The sequence below is a fragment of the Diadema antillarum genome, unplaced genomic scaffold, assembly GCF_040938485.1.
Source record: "Diadema antillarum isolate AM-2024a unplaced genomic scaffold, OU_Dant_1.0 scf00000148, whole genome shotgun sequence".
Taxonomy (NCBI): Eukaryota; Metazoa; Echinodermata; class Echinoidea; order Diadematoida; family Diadematidae; genus Diadema; species Diadema antillarum.
In genome coordinates, this window is record NW_027271037.1 from 848013 (window position 1) to 874056 (window position 26044).

At 37.3% G+C, this 26044-nt stretch overlaps 1 protein-coding gene across 1 annotated transcript; it reads right to left on the reverse strand.

Annotated features, from left to right (window-relative positions):
* LOC139721716 (uncharacterized) lies at nt 1–24721 on the reverse strand. Its single transcript, XM_071633041.1, has 6 exons — nt 24055–24721; nt 13129–13211; nt 10017–10174; nt 3035–3196; nt 885–951; nt 1–520 (listed from the first exon to the last, which is right to left on the reverse strand). Exons 1-6 carry the CDS (start codon nt 24719–24721, stop codon nt 317–319), a joined length of 1341 nt encoding a protein of 446 aa, XP_071489142.1. The 3' UTR covers nt 1–316.
* Nucleotides 24722–26044: the final 1323 nt, after the last annotated feature.

Sequence of the window (26044 nt, forward strand, 5' to 3'; positions counted from 1 at the left end):
ATGATTTTACAAAACATTTCACAAAACAAGAGCACCACGGCTGAACTTTATTGTGCTGAAGACAATTCCATGATGGGAGGGGAGCAAGTGCTAACAAACTTGTCTGCAGTCACTCCTATGAAGGTCCCAAAGCATAATGCTTAATTTGCATCATAAAACTTCTTTTTTATTGCTTTTTATCTTTTGTTTCAACAGACTAGTGCAAAACTTACTTGAAACACTAATCATTGTCCATAATTTCAGGCACAAAGAGGATTTACAAAGATCAACATTTCCCTGATGAAACAAGCATACCCAGCTAATATACTGACGTGGTCTACTTCTGAAGAGCTGTTTTGATTTGGTAGAATGCAATGGCATTCTCCCCAAAAATACCCTCCTGTTCCTCTTGAGTGGTACAGTCTAGCAGGCACTCCATGAGAGCATCATACACTTGCTGGTAGGTGGCCCCTACCATTTTGAAAACGGGGTAGTCACTACCAAATACACACCTCTGGGCTCCAAAAACTTTGACACAATGCTGCAAGGAAAGAGACAATTAAAGACATACACTATAAAGTTTTATGAAACTTGTCAATCAATTAGTAAAAGTGTGGTCTTCTGGTACATGAAAGAAAGGATACCCTTGTGGATGAATGAACAGATAAAAAATGTTGACATCAATCAAGTAAACATTCTACATTCCACTAGAGAAGTGTAAGAATATCATTTCAATACATTATAACAAAGCATGTCATCCTTTTTATCATTCAAAAGCAACATTATCAATGTCATCTTCTAGTGCATATATGATTGTTCAGTATTTTCTTTCTTAATTTTAGAGTAAAACCGTGGAAGAAAACCATGCCAAATTTGGAGAAGACTACAAGGTAGAATTATCTTACATGCACATATGGTTTCAGATCGCTTGGTTTCCAGTTCTCGGGATCTGCTTCAGTAACCATTCCAGACCTGGAGAACATTAGCAGGAGGAAAAAAAAAACAACAATGTTGGATTATACCAGAAGACAAGGCAAGTGCCAAAATGTGTCCCGCCCATTCGCGTAGCAGAAATTAATGTTTTTCTAAATCCCGAAAGTTCATTGACCCCACCTATGACCTTTGACCTTCAACTCCCCAAGGGACATTTACCAGCCAAGTTTGATCACAAACGGACATATGGATCAAAAGTTATGAGCCATAATCGAAACATGCTGTAAAAACTTAACATTGGGGGCTAAAAGTTTGTTGACACCTGTCTGTGACCTTTAACCTTGTGATGAACTTCATCTCCTCAATGGACATCTACCATCCAAGTTTGGTCACAAACGGACATAAGGATCAAAAGTTATGAGCTATAATCGAAACGCGCCATAAAAACTTAACTATTGGGCCCTAAAAGTTTGTTAGACCCCTGTCTGTGACCTTTGACCTTGTGGTGACCTTCAAATCCCCAAGGAACATCTACCATCCAAGTTTAGTCACAAACAGGCATAGGGATCAAAAGTTATGAGCCATAATCGAAACATGCCGTAAAAACTTAAAGGAAATGTACAGTACTGGTTGAGGTGGGGATTCAAGTTTATAACATTCCTATGTGAGATAATGAGAAACCTCTTATGAAATATGAAAGAGCAAGTAATTGTAAGAATGATTTAACGTTTATTTTATGAAAATTGGTTTTCAAATGGCTGAGATATAAAAAAAGTGATAATAATAAAAGGCAACAGGCCACGCCTTTTATTAGGATCTTTTTGTTTCACCTTGTTTGGGGATATCTCAGCCATTTCAAAATCAATTTTTATCAAATAAACTTTATCACATATTGTGAAACATTGGGCCCTAAAAGTTCGTTTGACCCCTGTCTGTGACCTTTGACCTTGTGGTGACCTTTAACTCCCCAAGGGACATCTACCATCCAAGTTTGGTCACAAACAGACACATGGATCAAAAGTTTTGAGCTATAATCAAAACGTGATGTAAAAACTTAACATTTCAAAGCAGTAGCATGTCCTTTCATAAATTATTAGACCTGAAAAGTGAAGAGTGTGCAAAGGATTTCAAGAAATGAAAAGGGGCCTCTAACACATACCTATTCATTCTACTCTCCCCCCAAAAAGGGTTGTAGAAAATCTGCTGAAAAAAACACTTTCCCATTCATGTTATGATTTCACACTAAAGAATAAGGTAGAAGGATAGTTCTTGCAGAAATGTGAGAAACTCAAGATTGACTCAGTTGACCCATTTCACCCTTTTTGATTCCTCACATATAAGGGGTGCGACCTTTTGTTGGTTTTATGATGCATGGTCACTGTTCATGTCTGAAAGATCACATTTAAAATGTATTTTGGTCACATGTGCAAAATATCAAGTTAAATGCTAAGAAACTAAAGTTCAATCCATAATACAGCTATATTTTGTATGTTATTGTTTTAATATGTATCTGTCAATAACTTACTCTTACCACATCAGCACACAGTTTCATAATGATGAAAGATGCATCATGCACAATTTTAAATCATCTAGGTCATAAGGACAACTTTTTAGTAAAATACATTATACTAAAAAAATGATGGAGAGTTAGCTTAATCCAAAATATTCAATTTTCTTTTTCAAAAAGCTATTTCCATAGCAATACCATTAACAAAAAATGTAACTTGCACATAAACATACTCATACTATAGTGGTCACATGCACCAACTTTCAAGTAACATGGTTAGAAATTGAGAGAGTAAACCTATAAACACTTCTATGCTGTTTTATTTCAGAAAGTCATTACCATAGCAACACATTGTCAGATTATGATAAATTTCAAAAAGTGTCCTGACATCTACATATTAATGCCCATTGTCAAGTCTATCTCTCTAAAGTTTAAAAAGTAGTTTGATACCCAACATTTGGAACAGACCAACTGATCATTCAACCCCACAAATGCTCACCTGCCCCACCTACACGGTTACACTCCGATTCCTAGATAGAACTCCTTCAACCTTCGTTTGGCGGGGATATAAAGAGGCAAAGAAGGACAGACAATCCAGAAGAAATAAAGACTCACAGTTTTACAAATACATTTGGATTTTCGGCAGCCCTGCTCATTTCTTCGGCCCAGCTGTCAAACTCTCTGTCCCTGATTTTCGGTTTTGCAAGATGGTTGATGATCAGGCGCAGCTTGGGAAACTCCGTGGCAATTTCATTGGCATAGTGCAGAGTGTGGGGTCTGAGGAGCAGAAAAAAAAAACAACATTTAATCCAGTATTGCATTTAAAGTGTATTTCTTCTTCATAAACATCACCGAAGCTTTCATAGGATACTTTATAATAAAGGATTAAATAATTGACATATTATAAACCAGCTGGGCTTACAACCAGCTTTTCAGACATGACACACAAAAGGGTGATTTCACAGCATTGTGCTTCCAAGACAAAAGAGAGAAATGTCTCCAGCTGTCAAGAATGAATAACGTACTTTCATATTTTTCAGTTGACATCTAAAATACAGTATGTCCCAAAAAAATTACAACAGGGCCCTCCACAATGATATCTTTAAAAATGGTGAATCAATCTAAATACAAATTCAGGGTATGAAACTATAAATCATTGCCCATATCTTACAGAAAACCCCATTCGATTTGCTTCAGTGGTCAAAGAGAAATGAGGAATTTTGTAGATGATGTCAGGAATCTCTTCTGTCCAAGTTCTGTCTATTATTCACACACAAGAGCATTGAATTGCTTAAATTGGAAGAATCAGACTCATGACATGCTTTACAACAATCCATATTTCTCTGCGACCGCTTAACCACATTGAATGGGGTTTTCTGCAAAATAGAGCTAAGATGTTATACATGTATTTCAACACCCTGAAGTAGCACTTAATAGACAGGTTGATCATATTGGGTGTTATCAATTTGAAAATCTGATTGTAATTTTTAGGGCGACTAACTGCAGTATGTCCCCCCAAAAAATTACAATCAGATTTTCGCATTGATAACGCCCAATATGATTACATTTTTTAAATGCTACTTCAGGATCTTAAACTACAAATGTATAACATTTATAGCTCTATTTTGCAGAAATCCCCATTCGATTTGGTTAAGCGGTCACAGAGAAATGTGGATTGCTGTAAAGCATGTCATGAATCCGATTTTTCGAGTCTAGCATTTCGATGATCTTGTGTGTGAATAATAGACAGAACGTGGACAGAAGAGATTCCTGACATCTACAAAATTCCGTATTTCTCTTTGACCACTGAAACAAATCGAGTGGGGTTTTCTGTAAGATGTGGGCAATGAGTTATAGTTTCATACCCTGAATTTGTATTTAGATTGATTCACTATTTTTAAAGATATCATTGCAGAGGACCCCGTTGTAATTTTTTGGGGGACATACTGTATTATTTCAACAATATGAACGGACTAAAATTTTGTCACTCTTTCATCCAGAAATTGGCAGTAATTTCTGTGTCTAGTTCTTGACTCAGCTACAATAAATGGTAAATGGTAATTTTAAAAAAAAAGTTAATTAAAAATCAAATATGTAATACCAGAGCAATTCAAGTGAATGTAAACACATCAAACTGAAGGAGATGCAGTGCCTTTACTTTCAACGTATGAATGGAATCTCCAAACATAAACCATCTCAGTTTAAACTTTAGTTCAACACTTCAGTATCATTCAATTAGATTTGAAGCATCCACAACTAGAACTATCACTCAATGTGATTAACCCGTTGAGGACGGATTGATTTTGCTACAACACACATTTCCCATAGACACCTGCCCGAGTATACTCGGGACTCGTCCTCAACGGGTTAATACTCCCACCTAACACTGAGGGAGTTAGCTCAACCAGCAATTACTTTGTATGCCTTTTACTGAAAAAAAAAAAATAGAAACCATGGCAAGGCATTGTTCAACAATGAATAAATGTATATTTTGCTCACTGATAGTCACATGTGCCATATCTCACGTCAAGTGCAAGTAAATCGGCAATTTCTATGATTTTCATTTAAAAATGTTGTTACCATGGCAACATGTTTGACATTAACTAAAAATGAAGTTTACAAACTATATCACAGCCCTTACATGTGCCAAATTTCAAGTCAAATGCTCAAAAGCTGAGCAAGTTAAATGAATTCATATTATCGCATAATTTTCATTCAAAATATGCGGTTACCATGGCAACACATTTTTCAAGGACAAAAGATAAACTTGGCACATCTAGGTAATACAGTGGTCACATGTGCCAAATTTGAAGCCAAATGATCAAAAACTGAAAGAGTTAGCTGAACCCAAATTTTTGAATGATTTTCTTTCAAAATATACTATTACCATGCACAAAGTGGAATTACAAACTGGTCTATTTGTCAATCAGTTGCAAAGAAATGTACTAGTTTTCACTCTTCACAAAGATAGGATTTTAATTTTTGAAAGATGGTAAGCTTTTTTGTAAACTTGTAGATAGGGTTTGATACTTTTATGTTTTACTTTAAAAAGACTTTCAACATATTTCATCTTTACACTCTGAAAATTACAATGTATTTATACACCTGAATCATCTGGGTATATATTCAAACATATTCAAGGTCTCTATGAGGAGTGAAGCTCTTATTAGTCTTAAACACATTCTTCTCTATCAATTGGGTTTAATAGTAAAATATTTGTTTAACATTTATTCATTTTACTATCTACAAAAATAAGCACCTCTCAAAATATTCAACACAAGATTCAGTGCCATCAGAACAGTTGTATGTCATCAATTTGTGTCACCCTGTGTTAGTGAACATAATGTAACGCGAGTTACCGATATAAAGGCTTCCTACATTTTACCAAGTCCTTGTTACTCAACTTTGATAGTGTTAATTCATGAGTCCTAACCCACTATCAATTCAAGGTAGGAAAACTTTTATCAAGATTTTCTAGTATGAGGAGACTTTCCAAAAAGAGGCCTTTATAGGATTGACCATGTCCTTTTTGTGTAACGCGAGTTACCAAAGTTAAATGATTCAAGAATCCCAACATGTTTGTCCTTTATTTTTATTTTGGGATTCATTTACTTGGTGTATGTCTACTTAACCCATGATGAAAAAAGTAACTTGTAGATCCTACCAATTACAAAGATGTTGGCACATTATCCCATAAATGTACCCATTATTTGTAACGCGAGTTACCATGGAATTGCCCTCAACCACAAATGTCAAAACTCACTGCTTGCATTAAAATAATGAAAACTAGTGATAAACATTTTGTCTGTCCAGGGAGGTAGGAAGAGTCTCTTCCCACCATTCTGGTCTGTCTGTCCATCTGTCTGTTAAATGGGATGAAACTTGGTTGGTTGATGAAGGTTGATCCCAGAACTACCCGCAAATGTCATAACGCATCAACCACAAATGTCAAAACTCAATGATTGCATTATAATAGTATACATGTACATAGTACACATAATACATGTGATTACACCAAAATTTTCTGAGTTCACTCACATCATATATTACAGTTGACTTAATAAATTTTGTGGTAGCTCTTCTTTTGTTTTGCCCAGTTCAGGGGTGTACCGTGGGTCAACGGATATGGGTCACCCCCCCCCCCCCCCAACATATGTGTTGGGTCCCTGTGCTTTTTAAGCAATCAGATGGGGGGGGGGGGGGGGGGACATGCCCCATGCCTCCCCCCCCCCCCCCAGAAAATTTGTGGTTAATCAGATTTTGATATTTGTGGTTAACATGTTATGACATTTGTGGTAATATTGACATCAGTGACTGAGCAGAAACTTCAAAAATTCATAACTTTCGAACGGATTGTGCGATTTTCCCCAAACTCTCACTGATGTGTTCTACAATAATTGCTGCATTCACTCAACCCACATGTCTATGAAGGTGGACATCAGTGGACGATTTTGACATTTGTGGGCTCTACAGTACATCCTCCCCCTTTATTGTATGGAAAGTACCATCTAATGGATAATTAAACATATTCACAAAATCAATGCAAATATGTCAACATGTGCACTTACTACTTGTTCAGCTTGAAAACTGGTCCTACTGTTCCAAACCTCTTGCTACCCGGCAGAGGGTAATACTATCTTCCAACCAATCCAGCCCCCATTGAGAGAATTCTAAAGAGTGCAAAGTGTTTGTATCCTAAATGTATTCTTCAATGGCACTCATGATGTGTACATGGTGTATCTCGACATTTGACAAATAAGACGATACTAGCTGAACTGGACTTCATTTCCAATGACTTCACATCATCATCATCACTGAGCTACCAAGTCTCACGCATTCTGCGTGAGACTCACGCATTTAGGTTCCGTCTCACGATCTCACCCATAGCACCCATTTTTCTCACGCATTTGGTGCATCTGCAACTTGGGCCAATTAACAATGAGCATAGCTCAAAGGATTAAAGTGCTACTTGCAATTGAAGGTATATTTCCCTTATTTGTCTTTCACAATAAGTAAAAAATATGCACCTGATAGCACCATTAAGAGGTAAAAATTGAAAAAGCTCCCTACAAAACCCCTCCCACACCCTCTCTCGCGCGCACATGCGAGCGATGAGACATTGAATCATGAAAAGACACTCATAAAAATTTGTTGAACTTGACATCCCTGTCATTATCGTGTCTACTATTTTGTACAGTAATTCTTGCCTACTCAAGACCATGTTTACCAACCAGAAGAAAATTACAATCATATGAGACTTCCCCTCGCCCGGTGGCCCAGGGTATGCCCACATGGGTTCCATCATGGGCATGCTACCTGGGCAAACATCAATTTCCTGAGATGGGCACTTTCACATTCTCCAGTCTCACTGCTTTCCAGTGATATATTATAATTCATCTGACTTATTTCCATCATTTCCAAAATCCTGTCATGGTCTGAAAGAGGGCCAGGCACTGGACAAACAGGACAGACTGAATTGCTTGGATCTGGAAAGATATGCAGTGAAGCATGCAGGAGATTTGTCAAATAAACCACAGGGTGATTTGAAACCTTCACTGTACTTTTTTTTTCATAGCTTGGCGCGCATGATGAAATGCTTTCTTTGCCAACTGGAATGAATGTAGTGAAACCAATTGGCTATGAAAAGAGGTTCATCTATCAAATCCTGTAATCGCTGTCAAGTCACAATGGCCCGAGGCACAATTCTACACCTACATTGTAAGTGGGCTTGCTAATCTTTAAATAGGGTAATTTCGGATGGATTCCTGAATGCTGACAATAGAGAGTGTCAAGTTGAGCTAATTGCCTGATTGGCACATTAACAGCTTTAAACACTTTGCCATGATAACAGGATCGATGTACAACCCTTTGTACATACGATCTCAAAGTCCCAAATTCACAAAGGAAGTTTGAATTCGGTCCATACATGCAAATTTTGGTTGTAAGTTGAGGACGCCAACAGGCATGCAATGCTCTTTTCTTTTATGGACCAGACATCCACCATGGATTTGATATACGTGACCGTGCATCACGAAACCAACAAAAAGTTGCAAGAAATGGATTTTTAATTAAGAGCATATTCTGAAAGAGCAGACTCTAAGCTTTAAAATGATGTATTTCATTTCAAATGGACTCTCCTAACCTATCTAAATATTGCAAAGAAAGCACACACTCAAGAAAAGTGTGAACTGAGAAAAGAGGCTCTGAAGAACAGGGTCTATTCAAGCGCTCAATCTTTACCAAGCTGTGCTAGCTGTGCGACGACTTGGACAAAAAAACAAGATATAAACCACCAGAGTAACAACAATAAAGGGATTATCGGATTAAGCTGAAAGTGAAGAAGCTTTACTAGCACAGTCTGTCCATGATAAATGCTAACTTTCAAAGCAGTAGCATTGTCCTTTCTGTAAGTTATTAGAGTTGAAAGTGAAGAGTGTGTCCAGGGTTTTTAAAAATGAAAAGGGTACTGAGTCACACCTAATCACACTATTCTATTCGGTTAAAAATAAAGTGTTGAAAAAAAAAAAACACACACTTTCCTGCTGTTTTATGATCCCAAATTATAGCACAGTGTGCAAGAAGGCTTGCTCTTTCAGAAAATTTGAAAAAGCAAAGACTGGCTAGGCTGACCCATTTCACATATTTTCAGCCCTCACACAAAATCAGTGCATGTGACTTTTTGTTCATTTTGTGATGCACGGTCACATATGTGACCGTGCACCTCAAAACGAACATAAAGTCGCACACACTGATTTTGCGTGAGGACTGAAAATAAGTGAAGTGGGTCAACCTAGCCGAACTTGACTTTTTCATATTTTCTGAAAGAGAGGGTCTTCTTTTACATTATGCTAAAATTTGGTATCATAAAACAGGCAGGAAAATGTGGTTTTTTTAGCAGTTTATCTCGAACATTTTTGGTAGAATAGTGTGATTAGGTGTGTCTTTAGAATCTCTTTTTCATTTCTGTAAAACTTCGTCCACTCTTCACTTTCAACTCTAATAACTTTTGAAAGGATAACGCTACTGCTTTGAAAGTTGGCATTAATTATGGACAAAATGTGTTAATGAGGCATGCTTAATTTCAGTTTAATCTGATAATTCCTTCATTGTTGTTACTCTGGTGGTTTACTTCTTCTTTTTTGTCCCATTCATCGCACAGCCAGCATGGTTTGGTAAAGATTAAGCGCTTGAATAGACACTGTACTTCAGAGCCTCTTTTCTCAGTTCACACTTTTCCTGAGTTTGTGCTTTCTTTCCACTAGTTAGATAGGTTAGGAGAGTCCATTTGATTTGAGTTCTACATCATTTTAAAGCTTAAAGTCTGCTCTTTCAGAATATGGTCTTAACTACAAATTCATGTCTGGCGACTTTTTGTTTGTTTTGAGGTGCAGGGTCACATATGCTACCATGGTGAATTCAGGACAAAATTACAAAATCTTGTACAATTCTCAGTGAAATGGTCTTATTTTACAGCGCCTATGATCATTTGTTTTGCTCTTCTGCAAATGTCAGTTAATCACCATAACATTGGTGACATGTTACATGTATTTTGAATGGAAGGGATTGTGCAAATTGGATCCTTACCGGGACCTCGTACCTGAGCAAGAGGTCAAAGGTTAAGTTCAACTTCTCCAGTTTACCCAGGGTGCATCGCACATCTTTTCGCTCTATCCAGCCAGGCTCTTCAAGATCCAGGATATGTCTCAGGCCCAGGAAGAGGGGATTTCTAGACAGTCTCTCCAGTTCAGCATCAACCTGCATTTCAATCCCATGCCAATCTCCATTTAAAGAAGCATTCATAATTTCACATCATGTACTACAATATCGATAGCAGAGCTACCAAGTCTCACGCATTCTGAGTGAGACTCAAGCATTTAGGGTCTGTCTCACGATCTCACACATGACACCCATTTTTCTCATGCATCAGGCAAAGTCTGCAACTTGGGCCTACAATAAGGAGCATAGCTCCAAAGATTAAAGTGATAGTTGCAACTGAAGGTATATTTTCCTTCTGTCTTTCAAAATAAGTAAAAAATAGTCACTTAAGTATGCACCTGATCACACCATTAAGAGCTAACAATTGAAAAAGCTCCCTACCGTGGGAGGCCACAGGGGGAAAACCCTTCCCACACCCTCGCTCGCGCGCACATTCCCTCGCCGAGATGCCGAATCATAAAAATCTCACTCATAAAAATTTTTTGAACTTGGCATCCCTGCGATAGTGCCATGTAGGACCAGGGAGGTGGGACCACCTCTCTGTAGGACTACAGATTTGTGGATTTTATTGTGGTCCTTGCCAAGATACATGTACATCAATACTCTGGGAAAAAAACAAACACACACACCCACAAATATAATACACTGAACACAGATGATTACATAGGAGACTCACAATGTAGAAATGTAATTCCATTACAATACAAACTGCTTTACGAGATACAGTCCAGATGAGTTTTTTTATTTATTTTAATTTATTTATTGACACGTATATATATTTATATTTATATAATCTGACATCATGTAGTGCCATGCATATATTTGTAGAATTTGTTGTGGTCCTAAAGCAGATTATAAACAAGTACTCTGAACAAAAAACAAAACAAAAAACTAATACAATAATACATACTACACTGAACAAGGATGATAATATAATGCTCACATATTCCATTAATGTAGCAATCTAATTCCATTAAATAGCCCTTGCTTAAAAAGTTAGTCTGTGATGAACTCATGTAGGCTTTCTTCTTTTGTTCTGGCTATTACCGGTAGTATATAAACAAGCACTGATTGAAACTCTGTGTGCTGGGGAGTTATAATCCTACACATAAATCAACACAATCTAAGCACATGCTCTATATTGATTTTGTAAAAGAAAAGTATTAAAGCATTCTTATCTAACTTCATCTAACTACATCACTCTCAGCTCCAGAAAGTTACAGATATTTCTCTAAAATGATTTCCACGCACTATCATAAAAACATTCTGTCTATCATGCTCACACTATTACAAAGAGTTGCCATTTCCAGCCATGATGTCAAAGAAAAGAAATCTTGATGTAGCAGTTAGTCTTGATTATTTTTTATTTTTTATTTTATCTATTTATTTATTTATTTTATTTTATTTATTTATTTATTTATTCATTATCTTATTATTATTATTTTTTTTTTTTTGGGGGGGGGGGGGGAATCTACAGCTCATACTCTCACTTCAGCACTGGCTGTCAGGCGAGCGCTCGGTAGTCTAGGATACAGGTTGTAGGATAGTGGATGCAACACCTGTCTGTGTAGGAGTTCTACCCTAAATACTAGGTGTTACAAAAAAAAATTTCCCACTTTTGATCCTTAATAGTTCAAAAACTATATATCAGATAACACTGAAATTGATATGAGCAATAATCTATACAATTTTGTTCTGGGTAATTAAAAAATGATAGCATAAACCAGCTTCATTAAATTCAAAAATTAGGTTTCAGATTTTGCTCTGTTTTCAAACCTCTGTACAAAATTTTAATTTTGCACAGAGGTAAAACGCATACTTGCCAACTCTACCGCTTTGGGCGGTAGACTACCGCTTTTTAGAGGTTTTGACCGGCTACCGATTTTTTTTTTTTTTGATCTACCGATTTTGTAGCAAACCTACCATAAAATGAAATGGAAGTTATACTTTCCCTTCATTGTGCGTTGATTCCCTAAAATAAGCTAGTAATACTAATAATTTCAAGGAACTCGTTCCTCAAAAATGCCGTATTCAGCCAGGTTAAAAGGTTAAAAAGCATGCACCAAATCTCATATTTTGATATTGAAAAACAAAAAAGGTCCACACCGTGGGAGGGGGGAAACCCCCATTCCACACCCTTCTTTCTTACACACTCACGTACAACTGTATACACATCATTGGTTCTTGTGTAAAGTTCAATTTTGTACAGAGGGTTCAAACTACACCAAAATCTGGAACTTAACTTCACAATTTACCATGGATTAAAACGAAATTGATTTATGCTCTCATATTCAAATAACATCCAACTAAATTGTACAATATTCAGGTATTAGGCCCTACAATGGCAGTGTTATCTGGGGGCATTTCATGAAGGAACTTGTCGGATAAAATATCTGACAAGTCTCTTTTATCCGACAAGTTTTGAGAAATTCTTTAGTCTGATCGGCTGATTTCTCGGAACTTGTCGGATATAATTGACTTGTCGGACAATTTATCCGAAAAGTTCCTTCATAAAATGCCCCCCAGTGTATAGTTTTCTAACTATTAAGGATCGAAAGTGGGAAATGTTTTTTGTAACATCTAGTATATTCTATTGTGCATGAATTTGCATTCTGATTATATCCATGGTTTTTATCACGTCTTCCAGTGAAACACTGAATAATTGTTGCTTATTGTAGGGCGGTTTGTTAATCAGTTGCAAATCCCATATGTTATTCAGGTTCTACAATATACTTGTACTAGGTGTTACAAAAAAAAGAAAAAGAAATACAAGTCGAGTGTTCTGTCATTCAATCTTGCGTTCAGTATCTTGCAGTATCAAACCAGGATCCAAATCTTTGGATGTAAAATATGATCTTGATCCCAGTGGATTGTGAACCTTTTTTTTTTTTTTTTTTTTTTTGGGGGGGGGGGGGGGGGTGTTGGAATGTGTACAATGTTTATTATCATTTCCTTCTTTTTCTAGAATATTACATGCAAGAAAATTTTCTCACCTCACTACCTGGTGCTGTCATATCAATCCAGCCGACGACGCCCACAATGCACTGGTGACGAGTGGCCATATCTAGCACCCAGTCTGTATGCAAGATGAAAGAGAACTACATCAAGAAGGACTACTGTAACAAAAGGAATGTTCGCGTGCATTTTTATTTCACAAAATTCGCGAGCGCCGATATTCTCAAAATTAAAATGCACGCGAAAGTTCCTGTCTACACTACATGCATTGAAAGCCAGTGGCAATTCACAAAAATTTCATGCCACGCAAAAAGGCTGTCAATTTGCAAAATTTCATGCCACAAATACACTTGTGTATCATGTTTTTCAGTATGAACTGCAAACTTGGAGCACAGTGCTCACTTATTGTGGAGTTGTCTTCTCTTCGAAGTGATGGCAAAATATTTAGCTGACACAAAATAGAAGTGGGGTACTGAAGGCACATCACTCCGCAGCCTTGAAGTCTCCAAAATCATAACATTGATTAATTGATTAGTTTGATTGGTTGATTGATTTGAAAGGAATTGACTTGACAATCTATTAAAGTCCATGTTAGGCAAAAAATTCCTGAAACCTGTGATGGCAATTAAATGGGGATGAATAATGACAGACATCTACAACTCTGCCATACAATGATACTGAAATATTCAATGAGGGTATATTATAATCAAACATAGATAAACTGTTGTGAAATTTATACTAAAATAATCATCAACATCACGATAAACACTACCTCATAATTGTCTCATAGACTAAAAGGCAGAGCATTGTTTAGTGTAAATATAGCTCTGCAGGGTTCAGTCAATGTTATCATTAATTATTATCCCAGAATGTCAGGTACAGCCTACGGGTACGTACAAATTTGTATCCATCCTTATACCTGGGCTACCATAGAAGAACTCTGAGAGTAGGGCATTTTGTCAACACATATTATGAACCAGGCAGAATTATTACTCAAAATTTCCTCTTTTGGGCAATTCCATGGTATGTAGGACACAGATGCCGAAAATTCAAAATGATATTTGTTTCAAACACCATACATTTTCAAACAATACTTGAGTTGAAGTTTTAAGAATCATTATGTTTTTCAATAAAAGCGGCCATTTTGATTTTCAAAATGGCTGCCAAAATATGCCTATAACTCAATGGTAAGAAAGAGTGTATTGTCACATAATTTACCCTCTGTATATCCACTTTACTAGTACTCTAAACAACAATCTTTTATATGCATGCAGTTACCAGACAAGTCTTTTACCACATGATAGAAAGAAAAAGCTGCTTGCTTTAAAGAATTTTATAAAAACTTTTAATTACTTTGACAATGATGGATGTAACGTCAGTTACCAAAAACAAGGAATTTTTAACTTTATTCATCAAAGAAAGTTAGCTATATGATGTAACTTAGGATTTCTAATGTATGCCCATATGCTTTCCTTTCAATAACAGAAAATAAGGATACTTGGCATACTGGAGAGTCAAATGAACACATCAAAATGTGTAACGTCAGTTACTGAAACATCATATACCAATATATGTAACGTCAGTTACCATGACAGTAATAACAACTTATGCAAATTTTTTTACTTTAGGCCATTTCAATACATCTGGGAAGTCAAAGGTTATCAACAAAGAGCAGCAATCCCTTTGATAGGGAATGATGTCATCACCATGGTACACTGTATGTCCATGGATACATTTTTTTTTTCACTTTATCTTATTTATTTATTTATCATATTTTTTTTTTTGGTGGGGGGCTTGAGCTTTTGATTTTCGGTTCAGCACAAGTTTAAGGTTAAATCATCTGGAAGTTTAGGTTTACCACATGCAATATCTAATGCACTCAAATTACTATACAGTACTCACTGTCCTACGGGATGATAAAGCTACCAAATTCTGTAGGCCTAATCAATGACGTGGTTGCATGGTAACCACCTTTTTCTCTTAAAAAGCTTGTGTACAGCTGTATACCAACAGTTTTATAATCTTTACTAATGACTACTTTTGCAAGCATTTTTATTTTTTTTTCTGGAAGCTTAGTGGAGTTTCTACCTCAAGGCAAATGTAAGAGCAGATATATTTCTTTGCTTGCACTTAAGTGTGTGGTTTAGTTAATATGGCACATCTTGAAATGGTACATCAGCAGGCCTGACATAAGGCATATAGTACTGTCATTACTGTTTGAAACTAACACTGATGTTGCTCAAAGTGAGAGGTGATTCTAGGGTAAAATAAAAAAAAAAACTGTTCATATTTGTTGATTACTTTATTTCATTCATGCAGGGACATTTTTGTAATACATGATAATTATGAACAGGAAGATTTGTTTATATTGATCTTAGAATTCTTTCGGTGCAAAGTCCTATTTCTTGGTATCTGGGATGTATTTGCAAGCCTTGATATACCAGTGAAAAGGAAAAGAAAAACAATTACATTCCTTCAAGCAAGGAATAAACAAATAATGCCCTTTTGACCAAAAAAGCATGTTTCTTCTTCACAGAAAAAATATCATAAGTGTAACACTATTCAAATCATTATTGATAATGGAGATCATTTTTTTTTATTTGCGGCCCTAACAATGCCTTGAGGGAGGAGTAAAATAAAGAAAAGAAGAAAGAATATATCACAGTAGATTTCATACATATTTATGAACATTTTTATTTGTATGTGTTTTTTCCCCATGACCTGAAAGATTTTTTTTTTCCACACACAAAAACATCTGTGTTTTGTGTAGTACTGCAGGGCATTATGGGTGGGGTACTCTAGATAGAAACTTTCCTGTTCATCAAAAAAAAAACAACAACAACAACAACCAAAAAACCCCCCCTTAGTTATGTCAATATTTATACTTTGAACTGCAGAATCTAAATGGCTCTGTGTAAGGCGCCTTGGCAGATTACATTGTGCAGGAAAACAGCGGCGCCGCCGTTCAGCGGTCCTTTGAGCGGCGCTTTGAAAAGCCCGTTAATACGCCGGGGTACTCAAGCGTATTCCCGCAGTGGCCCGCTCTCCGGCTTTTCCTTTCAAAACGCCGCTAGGGTTTTGCAAACCCTTTTATGAATAACAAACTCCTTGTTGTGACGAACAACTTTTTTAGAACAACGCCCTCTCGTGGCAGCGTCTAATAGTGTCTTTGAACAGTATGCTGGAGCACAGAACTCTACACACAGTGTTTAGTAGTGAAGTTTAGAGTTCTGAACCCTGTAGGTAGCACAAAACAGAAAATGATAAAACGCTGTCACCTCATAGGTTCGTCTCACCTCTGCAATTTGCATACTGAATGCAGGTTCAAATGGCCCATATCAGGAAGATGAAACATGCATGTGATTTAACAATATGCTTTCAATGTTTGTATAGTGTATCTTATCTTCTAAATAATAACGATGTATATTTTCGATCTTTATTTCTACAAACATGGAATATATTTCAATCAGGGCTTTTTATGATGGTTTGACAGTCGAAATTTTAATCAATTTGTCGTAACATGTGTGTATGTGTGTGTGTTGGTTTGTCACTTTATTTTTATTTTTATTCCTTTTGCTGTTATCGGTGATTTATGTATTACAACACATGCAACCAGTAGTGACAGTAATGACGCATAGAAGTCAGGGAGTTTGGGCCAGCACGGGTAAGAGTGTTGTTGTTGTTGTTGTTGTTGTTGTTGTTGTGTTTTTGGTTTTTTTTTTTTTTTTTTTTGCTATTAGGCACATTCATGGTGTACAATAACACGTCAATTAATGAAACTAAAGTTTCCAAACTACACGAATGTCTATTTTCCATGTTCATTAAATCTGTTTAAAATGTATTAAATACAGATTTTGATTTGTGTCAAAATAATTATAATTTTGTTACTGGACCCCATCAAAATAAGCCCTGCTTACACGTGTCCATGACCTTTCATTGCTATACTGTTTTCGATATAATTGCGTGCATATTTTTGTTTGCTTGTCTAAACGGACGTTTCTTTTTTGATGAACGGATGCATACAATTGAATTGAATGTGCATTGCAAATGCATGCAGGCCTGTGGATATGTTGTGTGTGTATTGTGTTCACTTGTCTGTCATTTTTTGCTATTTAAGACAAATCAGTTGAATGTCCTTCTATAATTGTTCTCCAGCATAGCGATGCTGAGGAGGCTCGGCAGTTGATGTGCATACTGCTATCTTGATGACGTCTAGCTGTTTTTGTAACATTATATATATATATATGTGTGTGTGTGTGTGTGTGTGTGTGTGTGTGTGTGTGTGTGTGTGTATTTACTCGCGGTTTGTCTCTCATTAGGTATGCCGGTATTGTTGCCCTGTGTATAGTTTTGTATGATCTTAGATTCCACGATTTATTTTTTTCCTCCATGATCGCGCTATGACTTTTTATAATCAGTATCTCTCGAAATCCTCCCAATCTGTCTAACTCCTTTTTTTTCACCATCGTAATTCTATTATCATAAACTCTTAAGACTCCAAACTACAAGTATCATATCGCGGAAATTATTTCAATCAATATTTCCTTTGAACATTAAAACGTCAATCTTGTGCTGTTAAAACACCCAATGTCAGAAGATAATTTCAAATCCATACCAGCTGTCGAACTATCATTCGACTTTGAATATCAACACGGCAGTTTAATATCAAACATCCAGATCCTCGTCACGCACGTGTGTATGGATACACACTATAGAATGGCGTTACCAGTCGTTTTCTTTTTATCGTTTTTATGGCAAAGCGGTTGTATTTTGTGTACTTAATGTATGTACGAAATTATTACAAGAGGATGAAAATATACTGCGGATGTAGAAAATGAACAACAACATCAAACATACCTGCACTGGACGTGACGGATGCAGGCACTAACTTCGCCTTGCAAACATTTAGACATTTAAACCAGCATGTCTCAGCGAAGTCATAATACCGGTATACAGTTTGTACATTTTATGCTGCATGCTTAGCATCTACCGACATTTGAATCCGACTCTCTCGGTCAGCTAACGAACAGATGTATATAGCGTGACTATTATAGAATGTTAAAATGTACATGTCAAGTATCTGTCAATTCATGAATCTATGTGCTTATTTATTTATTTGTTTGTTTATCTATTTGTTCATCTATTTATTTATCTATTTATCTATTCATTTAGTTATTCATTCAAACGCTAATCCAGGAAGAAAGAAAATATTAGCAGTTGCTTTCATCGAAGTCCTATGTGAACATGATATTTCGGGCAGTCAGAGGCTGCAGCCAAAAGATAGTGATAGAGAAGGCTGCAACTAAACGATTGGGAAAGCATGATCTAAAGAGAGCAAAGGGCTGCTGCAAAATGATCAAAAGGGCTGCGAGATTATGACTGAAAAGGCCGCAGCCAAACCCACCAAAGGGCCGCGGGAAGAGCGTAATAGGGTATAGAATGTAATGCCAACCAAATGCCTATAGAATTCGGCATATACAAAATAGGTGGTACAGGTACAATAGATTTCAGACACCCCGACCTGTCCATAGTGAGATCTCCGATCCCATTGTTATGTCCGGAGAAGATGGACACTTCCGCGATGGGCACCGTGAGTCGATCATTGCTCATTGTCTTTCCAAAAACAAACTTTTGTTGTGATAGCAACGGAGGCTGAAACTGCGTGATTGATGGTCAGCTCCGTGTTGCATTTCCAGCAATATGCAGATTAGTTCACAACCTCTATAGAGAAGTAAGTTCAATAAATGAGTTAAAGTTTCATACACTGATATTGTATTTGGATCGATTCCCTGTCCTTTATCGTTGCGGAAGGTGACGTTGTATTTTTTGTTTGGGGGAGGGGGGGGGGGGGCTTCGGTTTGTAATCTATTATTGATACTGCCGCCATCCAAACGACTGAAAGAATTAACGCTGGATGAGCTTTAATAGGTTGCCTTTAAATAGTATCATACTGTACTTGTTATTAACATAACATAACATAACATAACATAACATGTTTTTCATTATAACTTGTTACAATGCGTGCGTGTGTGTGTGTGTGTGTGTGTGTGTGTGTGTGTTTGGGGCACATGGGGCTATATCCCTGAAAACCTCACACAAAATAATGAAACCAAAAAGATTTATCAATTTGCAGTTACCCAAGCGCGCGGGCACACACACAAACACACACACACACACACATACACACATCTAAAGTAATAAAGTATCTTGTTGTAAAGTATCTAGAGTGCAAAAGTCTAACCGGATACTTTATCAGTCGACACAATCGCAATTCCTTCAGTCTTCAATAGATTACCACGCCCTCTACACAAGAGTGTCTTTAACTATTATTAAACTAATACAACACTAACATTCTTCCGGTGAAAACGCAGAGTCATCTCACTGATGACTTCATCCCCCTTCCAAGCCGGCCACACATCCCACAAAAGGCCGAAGCAATTCATTGCTCTCCTCTACACCCTCTCTAGCTCGTCCAGAACAAAGGCAAAAACGCAATTATTTTCGTATCCCAATAGCCAATTCTAATTTGTTGTCCTAGATCTCGAGAGATTTGTAGCTTTCTTTGTAACTGTCCTGAATAACTCAACGAAATAGAAATGTGACCACCTCAAACTGGTAGAAAAGCAGACAAGTAATAACTTTAATTCTTATACTCTAAACAGAAAATGACGTTCTGTAAATTCATGTTGCTGCCTTCAATGCAGTCATAAATATCCAACTTCATCCATTCTGCAGCTGTTGATTTGGTGACCTGCTAAATTGCATTAAATTTTTGTTTTTTATATGGTCCCATGGAATGTCAATCCGTCAGTTCATTCCAGCCGTTCCTCCAAAATTTGTACTCCAGCTATTACAGACACCATGGTTACCTATGACTGCAGTGACTGCAGAAAAGCAGACCATTTTTAAAGCTTGAGAAAAAGCGAACAATTCGTTCAAAAGTTATCCATTTTCAACAGAAAATAATGGTTGACATAAAGATAAATGTGCTGATCAAGAATATTGTTTTGACTCAATAGGGGAAAGATGTCACGAACACGAAAAGGCAGAGGATTGAGGGAACGTCACTATTTGTTACTCTGCTAACAAAACGAAAAAGAGCATATGCACTCACACACACACGCACACACGCACAAACAAACACACACACACACACAAACAAACATAAGCAAACAAGAAATAGAATCGCCTCTTCCTGGAAAGAGGTCGACACAACGTAGGTCAGTTACAAAGGAATGGACGAATGAATATTTTGAAGAAAATCATTGGAATCTTGTGAATTACACTTTTATCATAATTCCCTTCCCCAGGCCAAATACAACCTCGTCTGCACTTGTCAGATTGTGTGATTATGTGGGGAGTATTTAAGTGACCAGATAATCGTTAAGACGTGTTTATTGCTTGTGATTCTTTGATATATCGTTACACTCTCGAAGTATAATTTGTTTCATGTTTACTTGCATTTGTTAAAGTTTCTGTATTGTCCTGACATTCCTTCATTTCATTTTTTATCCTGTAAATACTTAGGATAAATTTTGCTACAAATCCACATTGACTTGTACATTGTACTTTCTTTGTGACATATTTCTCAACGGTTAAAAAGTGATGACGCATTAGAAGATACTGCCCATGGAATGCATATTATTTTTCATTTGTTTTGAACTCAACTGAAAACCAACCATTATATTGACATCCAGCTTTCGTAATTTCTCTTGTTTGGCGAAGTTGTGTAGTTCATTATGGGCACGTCGTTGATCTCAGAGAAACATGTCCGCAATACAGACAATTTTTTCCTTGAAGCCCTTTCTCCTGGCTTTGAAAATGGCGTACCCTTCAGCTCATTATCTGCTACTGATTTCAAACTATGCTATTAAACTTTGCAAAGATACATCCGCCTATTCAACAGGGAGTTTTCGCAAGCACGACGCGGCCGGGATTTGAGCATACCATGTGCAAATTTGCATCTGCGCATGATCAAATCAGAGAAACGTCCCGTGGGGAACACTGGTGCGCGAGATTCAGCCAAAATAGCGTTCGGTCCCGACGCTGGGCATGAGTGAGCCAGTCAGCCAGCCAGCCAATCAGCGATCTTGTCCCCACGCCTCGTCCTGTACAGGAAAGCGAAACTGCTATGGTGACGGGAGTCCGAGTACGGGTACTTTCACAGTTGATTGCTTCCGCGTACCCTCGGTCTGTCCTTCGTGTAGCGAAAACTTGATCAACGCCTTTCAAATCAGCAACAACACGTAATCTTCCATCAATACCTTTTGTCTCGATACGGAACAATACGCCATGGCAAGCGATTGGGTACATAAGTGTCAATGTATTGAAAGCACCAAGATTACCACTCACGCAACCTCTTGGTAGACCTCGTCATTACATCATTACAGTGACGAGAGGGAGAGAAAAAAAAATCGATTTTGGTAGAACTGAATATATCACATCTCGTCATTTAGATCCATGGTGGTGGAAATTAGCGTAACAATTAAGGTGATAAAATGCTACTTTAAATCTGTTTTCAATATAAAACAGCAGAGAAGTGGTTCACGCATGATGGCGTGAACAAAACGGCTTAGGAACAGCATGTCACACTGCACGGCTTCTAATACAATCTTTTCATACTAATTTTAATAGCTGTACGTCGTGTCAATCATGACTTCGTGAAAATGAATTATGGCTATTACAAATGAAGACAGTATGTAATCATACGGTGCTTCAGCAATTCAGGAGAAGTAACAATTAAGATGAAAGATTGTAATACCTTTATATGTAATACATAATACCACTCGAAGGCCTACTTCAATTTGTACCATCATTTACAAGTGCTACCTCTACATGCATGTTTTAGTACTTATCGTCTTTCAGTGTACAGAACAAGGCAGATTTTTCTTTTGTTTTCAATTACAGGCAGGATTTTGTCTCTGTGTGTGTTCTCGTCAGTGTATGTTTGTTTGTTTGTTTGTTTGGACGAGGTTAGAGTGGACATCATTAGCTTATTCGACCCCTGTTGAGTCTCGCATAAACTATAGTTAGCTATTCTTTCTCAATTAAAATTCATGCGCATTGGTGGGAACTATAATTGTATGCATGTAATTCTTACTTTCAAAGAAAATCAATGGAAAGGAACCGCGTAAAAGATATTCCTCATAGCTGCGATTCACCTTTCTCTGTGTCATTTACACCTACAAATTGCAATACATGTTCTCATCTCTTCTTCACGACTACTTTGTACTTTAAGTTTCCTGGTGTATCCTGTCGCTGCTACGCAGATGACACACATATGTATTTGTCGTTCACACCTGACGCACATGCTCAGCAGCAAAGCGTCACTCACATGGAAATATGTGTCAATTATGTACGTGAATGGATGCTGCTAAACAAACTCACGCTAAATGACAGTAAGACTGAACTGTCATTGATTTGCACATCAAAGCAAATATCCAAACTTTCTTTTGATGGGATATGGGTTAGAAGTTCTGTCATAAAGTCATCTTCCATTGTTAGGAATCTTGGAGTGTGTTTTGACACGCATCTGAACAGGGAAGCACACGTCACAAATGTGTGTAAATCATCATACCATATGATTTATAACCTTAGACGTATCAGGAAATATTTTGATGAGAACAGTATGAAAATGATTGTCCAAGCATGTATTGTTAGTAAAATGGATTATTGTAATGGGTTATTATAATGGACTCCCTGATTCTCAAGTTGGGAGCCTGCAGCGAGTCCAAAACTCCTGTGCAAGGCTTATCTGTGACAAACCTAGGTTTTCAAGGATTACTCCTCTTCTGAAAGATTTACACTGGATTCCGATTCGTAAACGAATATTGTTTAAAATCTTGTTGATTGTGTATAAGCCACTTATCGGTCAAGCCCCCAGTTACATATCCGAATTATTAGTGTTTAAATCTCATCGACATACTCATGATTTGCGCAGTTCTAAGGACACTCTCCTTTTACAGATTCCAACATGTAAAACAAAAGTAACATTGGGAGACAGAGCATTTGCCTGTGCAGCTCCCAAACTCTGGAATGATCTACCATTAGAAGTCCGGAAATCCCCAACAGTAGCAGTCTTTAAATCACGACTCAAAACACATCTTTTCATTTAACTGCTCTTTATTATCAAGCACATCAGAAGCTTTTGCAGCGCAGAAGAATATATGTCTATAGGTTTTGCGCTTTCTAAATTGATATAATTTTATTATTATTATCATCATTATTATGCAACACATACTGCTTTGGCCTATACTGTTATAACAACTACTACCACTATCTATCACTACTTTTTTTTTTATTACTATCTTTTCCATACCGTAATTGCTATATATGAAACAACAAATAACAAACGTCTCGTGAATGAGTAAACAAAGTAAGACCGATTGATAAATTGATATATTATAGTTATATAGAAAGTAGAGACATAGCTAGACAGCTTGATATATATACATGATGACCACAGTTTTTAGAGATGAGATCGCTGAAAGGGATTAATGTTGATCATCGAAGTGGATCTTAAGAGCCTTTGATACCAACAAAGTTATATGAGTATTCGTAATCAGAATTTAATGAATATACATTGAACTCAGATGCAGAATACAGTGCACACTTGTATACCACTTCTCACTCTCTCTCACTATTAAGACTCTGTTATCTTTTTTTATGTGATGTGCTGTTTGTTTTAGTATGTGCTGTTTTTTAGTTGCGTGTTGCATGTTTACATACTATGTACTATATGTATATACACATACATATGGAATCAATATATGTTTTTGCGTGGGGGTGCGTCTATATATACATAACATGTGTGAGAGCGTTCTATGTGCATTCTATTTGCACTTGTTACATATAGGACTATTATTCTTTCTTGATCATATGATGGCTCTGAAAAGAGCCGTTTGGGTTCGATAGAGAAGGGCGAATTCACGCCGTTGAAATCCTCCTCTTTCGACGGATTTTACGACATTTGCCGTTCACCGTGTCTCGCAAAATGCGGATTTCGTGAGGACCGTCATATCTGGGATATGACTTTGCCACTTGGCTGCTGATAGCCTTGAAACGCTGGTCATCGATGAGGGCAGAAAGCGGTGGGTCAACAGTGCGATCACCGTTGAAGCTGAAACCGGCCAACTCATCGCCTTCGTAGACCAAGCTCATTGTCTTCAACAGAAGAGATTGACCGCACTTTACTCTTGCAAGCACATGCAGGAATCTCTTTCTGTTGACCACAATGCCGTGCTCATCATCACCGATCCTCACGCTCGTGTTGTTGCCCTGCAATTCTTCTACGACGTTTCTCTGCGCCGTTCGGGACTTTGCGATGACTACAGCGTGAAGTTCTTTGAGGAGTCGTTGCTGTGAGTCCACTTGTTGACGGAGTGCTTTGATTTCAGCAGCCAGGGAAGACACCGTCGCTCGATGACCATCTTCTTCGTCTTCAACTTGATATCGGCTTCGATCTTCTGTAAAACTGTCAGCCTCACTGGAAAGGTCTTCTTCTGCACAGAATCCAGAGTCATGCCGTTCCCGACCTTGAACGAGTCCCGACTGCTCGTCATCCGATGATGCTTCAGAATCGCTTAGATGCAGATGAAAACTATCGCTGTCGCTTGAAGTATTGCTATCCATGATGATATGTTAAACTACAGAGGAGAAGAAAATTTTTCGGGTATTTATTGAGCTTTAATACTTCTAAATAGAGGTTGTGAACTAATCTGCATGTTGCTGGAAATGCACCACGGAGCTGACCAATCACGCAGTGCTTCAGCCTCCGTTGCTATCACAACAAAGGTTTGTTTTGAGAAAGACAATGGCTAATGATCGATTCACGGTGCCCATCGCGGAAGTGTCCATCTGCTCCGGACATAACAATGGGATCGGAGATCTCACTATGGACAGGTCAGGGTGTCTGAAATCTATTGTACCTGTACCACCTATTTTGCATATGCCGAATTCTATAGGCATTTGGTTGGCATTACATTCTATACCCCATTGCGCTCTTCCCGCGGTCCTTTGGTGGGTTTGGCTGCGGCCTTTTCAGTCATAATCTCGCAGCCCTTTTGATCATTTTGCAGCAGCCCTGTCCACTCTTTGATCGAGCTTTCCCAATCGTTTGGCTCTAGCCTTCTCGATCACTATCTTTTGGCTGCAGTCTCTGGCTGCCCAAACTTCATACAGGACTTCGATGAAAACAGCTGCTAATATATTCGTTCTTCCTGGATTTAAAGAAAATACAGATTGAAATCATTTCCGCGACATTACACATGTAGTTTGGAAACCTGGGAGTTTATCACATCGAAGCATGACGGTGAATAAAAAACTTAGACAGTGGGAAAGATTTCGAGAGATACTTATTATAAAAAGTCATAGAGCGATCATGGAGGAGAAAAAAATAATCACGGAATCGTAGATCATACAAAACTATACACGGGGCTACAATGCATACCTAATGAGAGACAAACCGCCAGTAAACACACATACACACACACACACACACACACACATGATATATATATATATATATATATATATATATATATATATATATATGTATATATATATATATATATACATATTATATATTTAACAAAAACAGCTTGATGTCATTGAGATTGCAGTATGCATATCAATATCAATACATATGGACGTTCAACTAATTACTTTTTAATAGTATAAATGACAAACAAGTCAACTCTTACACAAACACACACACAACACGCACACACACACACACACACACACAAACAAACAAACACACACATGCAACATATCCACAGACGAAAGATATTTTGGAAAGTTTGTATTCTTCTCCCATCATTCTTTCCGCGACCATTTTGGTGTTTGTGTTCTTCACATGCAATGCATGCGTGTTTATTCTGTCTTTTTTCTTTTTAATATATCAGAAAACGTCATATCTTCCGGCATTTCGTAGGACTGTAATTATCAAATATA